At 41.6% G+C, this 10,606-nt stretch overlaps 1 protein-coding gene across 8 annotated transcripts in view; it reads left to right on the forward strand.

Moving 5' to 3' along the window:
• The window catches only part of pacs2 (phosphofurin acidic cluster sorting protein 2), a 62,150-nt gene extending 51,689 nt beyond the window's left edge, over positions 1 to 10,461 (forward strand). For 5 of the 8 annotated variants that reach the window (XM_042071839.1, XM_042071841.1, XM_042071840.1 and 2 more), the window contains 7 exons: positions 1,263 to 1,295; positions 3,560 to 3,602; positions 3,729 to 3,771; positions 4,039 to 4,168; positions 4,445 to 4,671; positions 4,990 to 5,103; positions 7,852 to 10,461. In XM_042071839.1, coding sequence (XP_041927773.1) covers positions 1,263 to 1,295; positions 3,560 to 3,602; positions 3,729 to 3,771; positions 4,039 to 4,168; positions 4,445 to 4,671; positions 4,990 to 5,103; positions 7,852 to 7,970 — 709 coding nt within the window. In that variant the 3' untranslated portion in view covers positions 7,971 to 10,461. The remainder of the gene's footprint in view (positions 1 to 1,262; positions 1,296 to 3,559; positions 3,603 to 3,728; positions 3,772 to 4,038; positions 4,169 to 4,444; positions 4,672 to 4,989; positions 5,104 to 7,851) is intronic. The other 3 variants (XM_042071844.1, XM_042071846.1, XM_042071847.1) reach the window with 1 other exon arrangement.
• Positions 10,462 to 10,606: the final 145 nt, after the last annotated feature.

The raw sequence follows: 10,606 nt of genomic DNA on the forward strand, positions 1-10,606 counted from the left end.
AGCATTCACTCTTCTTGGTTGTAGAACTTACATGAAAAACTTTTCACATAATCGTTCGCATCATACAAATACCAAAGCATTTATTTGCCCTAGACCAGACCAGTATCTTTGCTGCCTTGCAGTGTTCTACAATCTTTGGTCTCCCCTCTCTAGGCTTGTCCGCTACCTTTAGAATGCTCAGGAGGATGCTATACAGACTTCTCTAGGCTTGTCCACTACCTTTAGAATGCTCAGGAGGATGCTATACAGACTTCTCTAGGCTTGTCCACTACCTTTAGAATGCTCAGGAGGATGCTATAGGCTACAGACTTGTTTTACTTCTATGGGTTCATTTTCTACAGGAAGCCTGTTGATATGTGGCATTGAATTAAGCCAAGCCCATTTTAAGCCATCTGATTCTTTTATCATTACTTGTAGATAGATAGATAGATAGATAGATAGATAGATAGATAGATAGACACTTTATTAATCCCCGAAAAGAAATTCAAGAAGTGTAAGACCAAGTGTAAGACCAAGAGACTGCCCTCCTCAGCATTCTAATCGATGCCTCCAGGTTTAACACAGGTGGTATTAGTATTGTTCTCTTGGTTCTTTGCCCTTTTCAGTGTTGAGGTGGACTGGGTAAAACTGTTGATAGGGTACTTACATGATGCTGTGTTTCACCATATTGCTGCTTTTGAAGGTGACAGGTGCTTCTAAAAAAAAGGTGTTCACATCCTCACAACACAGACTCCATTTTCTCAGTCCGGTTGAGCTGTTTGTCTGGCTGTGAATTAATTGCTTTGCAGCATTGTACCCTCTGAAAATATCCAAATTGTCTCAATTTCAGGACTTGCTGGTCCTGAATGCAAACTGATTGTAATATACAGTATGAGATGCTATGTTAGGCCAAGTAGATAAATTACTAAGTAACACCACCTCTTTAGTGTAACTTGTGAATGTGGTATAATGTGACCGTACACTGGTATAGCAGCACCTACAGTAAATTGACATATTACAGGGTAAATTCAGACCATTGATCCTCAGTGTAACAAAGTGGGTACATTTAGCATCCACGTACAGTGTAACAAAGTAGGTACATTTAGCATCCTGGACAATAGAGCCAGTCAGAAATATATCATGTTGACCACAAACTCTGTGGATGCCATTGTTTGTCCATCACTGTTTGTGAATAACACTTGTGTTTTTTGTTTTTCTTTCTTTTTCTTCTTTTTGGTTGACTCTTGTCTTACCTTCTTTGTTTTTCTTCACTCTCTTTAAAGGAAAAAGAGCTTTCATTTTGATTTTGCAGTAAGGTATTGTGGTCTGCTTGACTTGTAGTGTAGTGTCGTGATCCTAGCCAATCACCCGTTCTTGTGTTCTGCTTGGTCCTTCCCCCCTGAACTCTGTAGGCTTCAAACAGACACTTAAACCACGCTCTCCTCTCTCCAAGGAGAAGCATCTGAGATTCTATTCAGTTTAGGTCCCACCTGACATCAGTGGAGTAATTATAGTATTATAGCTTTACATCAATAACTATTATAACATATGTCATGTATAAAATATATTATTTATATATTCATTTTTATATAACAAATAATATATATGCATATATAACATTGAAGTTCAGCGTTCCATTTTGCCTGTTCCGTTTGGGTAATGACGTGGGTGTCTCATGTGGTTTAAGTATCTCGTTTGAAAATAAGAAGATTGGGCTTCTCTCTTCCTCTCCCTTCCTCCTTGTCTAGTGTTCTACTTCAGCTCCCCCCCTCTCCTCCCCCTCCTCTTCCTCCTCCTCTTCCTCCTCCTCCTCTTCCTCCTCCTCCTCCTCCTGTCTCAGCTGGTGTCAGGTGAACTGTGCACAGACCAGAGGGTCGCACTGACAGGTTTACAGATTTAGCTCAAGAGGCAGTTTCATAGCAACGCAGATTCAGTCCTCTTCACTGCATTATGTTTTGCATGGCCTGTGTCAATAGGTGTTATAGCACTAGAACACTTGTGATGAAGAGGTAATACATTAATGAGCAGCTTTAGTGATGCAGTATACAGAGGCACGTAGGCACATACATTACAGACCATGTCATACATAACACTAAACCTGATGTTCTTTCCTTTTAATCTTTATTCTGATTTTTACTTCTGTCTTTCCTGAAGTGATTGCAAGTAATATTGTGATTGCGGACTCTGTCTTTCTCACCCTTATTCGCCACATTCACACACACATCTGTACTACTATCACATGATAGTGTCCCTACAGCTCTCCTCCTTTATCTCTCTGTGTGTCTGTCGTTTCTTTCTCTTTCGTTAGGGAGTATACCTGCTCGTCCATGAGAGAGAAGAACAACATCTGTCACAATGTGTATCTATTTTATTCCTAGAAATATTTACATACCCTTTAAAAAAAAAAAAACACATGGCTAAAATAGGTTAATTTTATGTAGTTGTGTGCATAATCATTTTTGTAAAAAATTGTTAGACACAAGTTGTTCTCTCTCCCTCTGTCTGTGCATTGCCTCCGGTAGATTGTCTCTCTTCTCTCTGTCCCGGTAAACCATTTCCTCTCTTGCTGCAGTTGAGGGTCTTGATTGACAAGTGCTGCTTCTTCCTGGGCAGAATCATTGGTTACCATGGTGCTGCGTGGCTACTGATAATGCTGATGGCATGCATGCAGTGTTCAATGGCTTTGGTTGTACCTGTGAAAGCAATGAAAGGATTAGACTGGGGGGCTTTAAGGGGGACTTGATTTGGGCTTCCAATCAAAACCTGGAAACTAGAGTACCAACCTGTTCATGTTGAAGTAAGTCTTCCAGGTTTTAACTTTGGAATATGGGGTGAGTTGTTAAGAGGTGTACATGAAAGGTCCACATCAAGCCACATCAAAAGCTTTACAGTTAAGATTAGATTTAAAGGGCTGTCCATCTTAGTAACATATCATGCCATGGCTGTTGCCTCATGGCATATTTACTATTTGGCTGAAGGATCTGACCTTGGGATCCTGAAATGGCCTCCACTGACCTCAATCATTTTTGAATGATTACCTGTCTGATAGCAATTAATCTGGTTTGGCTGTTTGCATGAAGGGTATTTTATATGGCCATTGTCAGTGATGTTCCTCAATGACAAATCTCCAAACTTTGATTAAAATTAATTGATTTGAATTTAGCTACCATCTGAAAATTAGTATGAAATTGGATTGAATTGCATATTAGAAACCTGAATATGCAAAACAATCTGTTGCAAAACTATTTATACTCATATTTACATAACAATGGTCATGTTTTCTATATGAATAGATATGTTATATACAAGCTATAACATATATGTGGCATTAGGAACAGCTGCCATAGTTGGGTTAGTCAGCATCAATGATTGTTCCTCTGGTTGGAATCAGTCTCTTTGACATGAACAACATAGAGATCTAATTCGTGATGAGAACATTAAGGGAATGAGGTTTCAGAGATCTTTCAGTAGCCAGATATGTGGTCTCTGGCTACATGGTCCCTGAAGTGCCATTCTCTCCTATGCATGAGCATGTTATAGGTGTTTGATTAGTGCTGTCTGTCTCTTCTCCTCTCTTTAGCCCAGACGAAGACTCCTGTCAGAAATTTATTCCTTTCATTGGGGTGAGTTTGAAGGACCAACACAAACCCAAACCATAAAATAATCTTAATCTGGTAATAATTAGAATTAAAGGAGTTTTTGTTTTCATTTGACTGAAGAGGGGTAAAATATTTTTTTGCTGCTTGCAGATGGTTAAAGTTGGGATTGTGGAGCAGTCGTCTGCCACATCAGGTAAAAGCTGAAGTGTCACTTTTTCTCCAATGATCTGTTTGTTCACTTGTGTACTAGTTTCTCTCCATCTTTCCCTATGCCCTATTTTTAAATGTTCTTCCATTCTCCTTTTCTCTCCTCTGTCTTTCCTTTGCTCTCTCTCTCCCTCTATCTCTCTCTCTCTCTCCTTCTGTCTATCTCTCTCTCCTTCTCTCTTTCTCCACCTGTTCTCTTCTCTCTATCCTCTTTTTTCTCTCTCCCTCCCTCTCTCTCTTACTCCTCCACTAGGGGATTCTGATGATGCTGCTCCAGTGGGCTCGGTTCTCCTCTCCTCCACTCCTCCACAGGTCTCCCCCGCTTTCAAAGAGGCCTCCCCGACTCCCCCCTCATCACCGTCTGTCACCACCGGCTTCTATAGGTACACACACACACACACACACACACATACTCACACTCACACACACATACTCACACACACACACACACACACACACACACACACACACACACTCACACACACACACACACACACACACACATTTGCATACTATAGTGTCTCACACACACTTTCATTCCTACTTACGTACTGAATTTCTCTTCTCACCTCGCTTTTCCTAACCTTTGCCTTCACCTCCTCTCCTCCCTCTCCACCCCACCCCACACCTGTCCTCCCTTCTCCCCCCTTTCACTGCAGTTCCCCAGGTGGAGGGCAGGGGGAGCCGATGGGTCTGCAGGTGGACTACTGGGTGGCACCGACGGAGCGCAAACGTGAAGTGGAGAAGCGGGACTCCTCCTCCAAGAACACCCTCAAGTGCACCTTCCGCTCGCTGCAGGTCAGCAGGCTGCCACTAGGTGGCGGTGACTGGGGCCCGCAGAACACCATGGCCATGACCGTGGTCACCCAGGAGAAGAACAAGAAAGGTGAGGACTTGGAGACAGTAGCATGGTACAGTCACAGTGGTATATGCATCTCTCTCACTTTCTCTCTTTCTCTCTCTTTCTCTCTCTCTCTCTCTTTCACTCACTCACACACACACACACACACACATAGAAACACACACAACATAGAGATAGATACTACATACCCACACACCAAGACGAGGAAGACGAACATTGCAACACACGGTACACCCTCAAGGTCCCCAAACCTACAGCGGTGTTTAAACTGAAAGCTGATACAGACAATACTATCTCTGTCGTGTCATGTTGAGAGGTTGACCGACGTTCTTTGTCTCCCAGTCATGTTCCTGCCCAAAAAGTCCCGAGACAAAGAGGCGGAGTCCAAGAGCCAGGTCATCGAGGGCATCAGTCGCCTCATCTGCACTGCCAAACAACAGCAGACCATGCTGAGGGGTGAGTGTCAATCATGCTGTCAGCACACGGACACTCTCAGACCTGATAACCAAGAAGCCAGTCAATCACTTCAGTCAGTCACTCAAGTCCTCACACCCTACTTTTGAAATAGATATTGAGGCTTTATATAGACATTGTGCCTGTTATGTACAGTAGTTTCATACACAGTGTACGCATACAAAAATGAACACACAGATGTGTTGTTGTTGTAATGTAGGTCCACACATTCTGTTCCATTTCATTCCCTATATGCTTGTGTTCATGAACAAGAAAAAAATGGTTTCTTTTAAGGTCTTTTAAGAGATACATTGTTGTGAAGTGGTAAACCTTTAATTGCAGCTCCAACTTCAAAGTTTAAAAAGTCTCGCCTTTTTAGATATTGATCTCCACTGCCAATTACGTTCATGCCCTTCTAAAAATTGATCTTCACAATCAAAAACATTTGGGTCCAGTCCCCAGACATCACATATTTAGCAGAAATGGCCCACATAGGAGGCCTTTTTTCAAGTCCTAACACCACATTAGAATGTAACCTTCATTAAACCAAGATACCACCCACTTTCAGTGTCCTGACCCTCTTTACACGACAGCGCTGGTGGGTGAAAACAACAAAACATTTTATCAAATGTCGTTTAGACGGCCACGTTTTTGGGGCTTAAAAACGCAAAAAAGTGAAACCACCCTCCCAAGTGGAAATCTTAAAAAAGCTCCACTGTCGCGTTGCCTGTCTAAAGTAAAAACGCAAAAGTCTGCTCCGATCTCCTAATGGTGGCTCTCGTCGCGCACACGTTTACACTACCACCTAGCCGCCTGGTGTGTATACTACATCGAATTTCACACACTTTTGCGTCACCCTATGCACGCAGATTTCCCCCCAAAAACGCTTGTCTAAATGCGGAATAAAAAGTGAGAACGCAACGCCACTCTTGTGTTTTCTCTTCAGATCGTTTCTGTCTAAGCATAGCCTATGTTTCAAGATCACATCAGCTAACTTTCAGGTGCTGAACCATTACAGAGAAAGGTCTTGATATTAGCCAGTTATATAACCTCATTAGCACCAGACCTATTCGGTTCACCTCCGGATTTCAAGGGGTGCAACCAATTGTGAAATTAAACCTACATTGGTAAATTTTGGTACAAACTCATTAAAGGAATTATCCGGAGTAAAATGCACTTTAGATCAATTTACTGATGATTGGGAGTACATACGTTGAGTTGACATCCAAATCATGTCATTCGGATGTGTTTTGAGAAAGTTCGATGTTACCATCTTTAGGGGAAAGTCCGTAGGAGTCGATTGCCAAGTGTCCTCTGGTAATTCACAATTTCGTCGCCGTTTAAAAAAAAAAAAAGTGTGCATAGTGCAGTCCATACAACTTCATTTCATTTTCAAAAGAAATACTGGACTATGTTTTTTTTTTTTTTTAAACGGCGAAGAAATTGTGAATTTCCAGAGCAATCGACTCCTACGGACTTTCCCCTAAAGATGGCAGCAAAGATGGCAACATTTCCGGAAAGGTACTGGCTTGATGAAATTCATTCTGGACTCTCTATCCGACCACATAAAGAACTCGGGATACTTTGGTTTGGCTTTAGGGACCCTCTACTCACTACCACGTAAGTGCAATGTTGTTTGGAACTGTAGAAGAGGTATAAAAATAGCGTTTTGTAGCGGCGAAATAATATGCCCTTCTCACTTCCACGCTAACGAGCTTTGACTAAAAACGGTAACATCGAACTTTCTCAAAACACATCCGAATGACATGATTTGGATGTCAACTCAACGTATGTACTCCCAGTCATCCGTAAATTGATCTAAAGTGCATTTTACTCCGGATAATTCCTTTAAACATGTCTTTCTTGTAAACAAAGGTTTTACATGCCGTTGTTTACTTGTTACAAAGAAAATACACGTCCGTGCCAACTGTCCTCCTCTGTCTGTCATTGTTCAAGGCCCGTCCTATACCAGAGAAGTGGTTGTGATTGGTTCCTCCTCTGTCTGTCATTGTTCAAAGCCCGCCCTATACCAGAGAAGTGGTTGTGATTGGTTCCTCCTCTGTCTGTCATTGTTCAAAGCCCGCCCTATACCATAGAAGTGGTTGTGATTGTTTCCTGGGTTTTTGTTTTTGTGATTTGGAAGTGATCTCCAATGGGAGTATTGCCAGATGGACCTGGAGAGCTAATTCAGATGCGCTAACAGGTGGTTCACCCAGGCTACCAGTTTTATTGTTGTCATTAAACATGTCAACACAAAATCAAATATGAGAAAAACCTTTATGACAGTGATCAGAGATGAAGGTTTTTTTTTCCAGAGCTGGCAGTGAACTTTTAAATAATATATATAATAAATGAAGAGTTCTTTTCCAAAATGCTATGCAGCCATTTTTGAAAACAATAATGAGTCATGTTATTTAATTGTGTATTTCAGGTGATATCAATAAAAGTGCAGTGGTGTTGTTTTGCTTAAGTAAAGATAAATCAAATAACACTAACCCAATTACAGTTCCACTGAAATTAGTTGGGAAACAAAATAAAAAAAATGTATTTATGAAAATGCATTAAAATGGTAGATATAGCGTTTTGGAAAATAACTCTTCAAATACTTATATGTTAACTGTCTTTTTCCATTTTGAAATTATGTAATGTTTTAATTAAATATTTAGATTTCAGTTTACTAGTAACCTAACTGTCTATCTATCTGTCTGTCTCTCTCTGTGTGTGCGTGCTCTTGTGCTCGTGTTTTCACAGTTTTGATTGACGGAGTGGAGTGGAACGACGTCAAATTCTTCCAGCTGGCAGCGCAGTGGTCCTCTCATGTCAAACACTTTCCTCTTGCCATATTTGGACACTCCAAGGGCCCTTACTAGTCCCCCCCACCCCCACCCCTAAAACAGCACCTCCCCCCCCCCCCCCCCCCACCCCTTACTCCCCCAAATTTAACCTAGCCCCATTGCACAAATACACACACACACTTGCATACCAGGGACTATGGACGTCACAAACCCTACTCTCATGGAGATTCAAGACCTCTGCCGTGTGCCAATGCCCTACCCCCCCCCCCCCCCCCCCCCCATACCCATCCAGCCTTGCATCCCGACATCTTACAGAAGTATCGGTTTTCATAATTTTGAGACTCTATTTGTTTTTGTTTTTGTGTGAGGCTTTTTTTTACCTGAAGGACTGCTTAAAAACCAGGTAGACACAGAGTGTTCTACCTCACCTGTTGTTTTTGTTTACCTGAAGGACTGCTTAAAAACCAGGTAGACACAGATTGGTCTAGCTCACTTGTTGTTTTTGTTTTTAAACACTACCCCACTGTTGTTTTCTGCAAGGTGGATAAACAGATACCTAATGAGAAAATAATTATTTAAAATGATTAACCCTCTTCCCCGCCCAAACTAATTTGTGTGTAAGCTTTTTTGCTGCATTTGACTTCAACATCCGACTAAAGAATGTGTCTTGGATTCTTCTGTCAGTGCAGTTTAGCAAAATTACAACTCTGTTCAAACGCCCAATATCATCCCGTCCAAGGAAGTTCAAGAATGGATGGATGGATGGAGAGAGAAAAGAAAGGTGAAAAAGAGAAGGGACATTTGGATGTAAGGAATGGGTTTGTAACTATTCCCATTGATGTTCTAAAAACTGAAATAGTTTGCCACCACATAAACACAACCTGCATTGTCAAACAAGTCCTCTAGTTGGAAAATGAATGAATTTGTTTAGCAATAGACAGTGATGTAAATACATAAACAGATAATGAATGATGAGGTGATCCTGCATTAATGGCTGAATGTCTCACCTACTATCCTACTTCAACATCTCACTGATACACAGACTTATGCTGTTGTATTGGTGAAATTATCCTAACATCATGGCTAATATCAAATGCAAACTTCCCCCTCTGTTCTGGTCTCTTCTTTCTCCCTGTGCCCTACTCTGTCCTTCTGTCTCTCACCCCACCTGGATCTTTCTCTCTCTTTCTCTTTTCAGAGTGCGGATGCAGTTTGTTTCTGACACCATATCGGCCTCATAGTCTCTCCTGTCTTTCACTTTCCATCTGTCCATCTCTACCAACTCTCTCTCTCTCTCTCTCTCTCTCTCTCTCTCTCATTCGATCACTATCCTTCCGTCTCTACATGCACTGACCCCATGCCACCACTCCTTGTCCCTAAAGTGACCCTTGAGGTCACTGATGACCTGCACTCTGAAAGCCGCCTTGTTTTTATGTTTTTAATTGTTTAATTGATTTTTTTCTTTTAATGAATTAACGTGTGTTGTCTACTTCTCACGGCGCTCATGGGTGAATGTATACTCAGAAGGTACCCAAAGCTTAAGCACTTTTAAAAAAATGAAATGATGATGTCCTCAGTTTTTAATAGGTGTGTACTTTTTGTTTGTTTGCTCCCTTTGTTAATGGTGCAGTTGAGCTTCTGACCTGTTTCTCTTCGACAGACAGACAGACTGACAGACAAGACGGTAGACACGCACACAGATATAACAGATGTGCTGTCCGAGGCACACGCAGCCTTGTGGCCACTAACTGGTCTGCACGTCGCTTAAAAGCCATAAAGCTGTCCCCTGCACTTTCGTTCATTTTAACGCAACCTTTCCCGATTCATCCGTCACCAGTCAGTATGCAGAACAAGCTGTCCTAGGCATTCGTGGGATGCACCAGTTACAGTATTTGGCCTTAGGAATAGGTGCCTGTAGACCTTCTAACATTGTAGCAAAGATGATGAGGGCCGCAAGCTAAGAATAGCCTACTGTAGATTGTAGCTCTGTCCTGAAAGGATTACTGTTTGCATTCACATTTAGTTGAAAAGCTACCACTGCAACAGTGCTCACTGTGTTATTTATTTGTTTGTGTTGCTTTTAGGGTAAATGTTTCCTATATTCAAATGTGCCTCAGCTGTCCTCTAATTGACCAAATGAAATGGAAATCGCCCCGCCCTGCCCTTCATGTAGAACAATGTATGTAAATTGTCTTTTAACCTATGAGCAGCTTCCATTGGTTAGCTTGTAATCGACAGTGTGTGAGTGTAACCCATATGAGGATGCAGATTATGGCAACCTTTATGGTGTTGCTGTGTTGTAGGGTGCTGAAATTCAGCCCAGCATATCCACTGAAATGATGATTAATGCAAAGAAAGAGTATGTGTGAGGAGGCCAACGTCTGTGTTATCACCACTCGTACTCTCTCTTCTTTTGATTCTTTTCTGACCGAGTTTAGCTGCCTCAAGTCAAGGCTGTTCTCCTGCTAACTGGAATATGCCATTTAAAAAAAAAAAAACATCAGTTGTGATTGTGGGGTGACTGTTTTGAGAATTCAGTGTTTCGAATGAGTTGAATAAATATGCCTTCACATCTACATCTTTTTAATATTTGGATAGCCACCATAGTCTCCGGTTCAGATTAACAGTGCATCTCAAGTTATGTGTTTGTTTTGATGTTCAGTTGCAGAGGGGTGGAAGGCTCCCCTTATATAAATATGTATTTGTAAAAA

This window comes from Alosa sapidissima, chromosome 19, assembly GCF_018492685.1.
Source record: "Alosa sapidissima isolate fAloSap1 chromosome 19, fAloSap1.pri, whole genome shotgun sequence".
NCBI classification, from domain to species: domain Eukaryota; kingdom Metazoa; phylum Chordata; class Actinopteri; order Clupeiformes; family Clupeidae; genus Alosa; species Alosa sapidissima.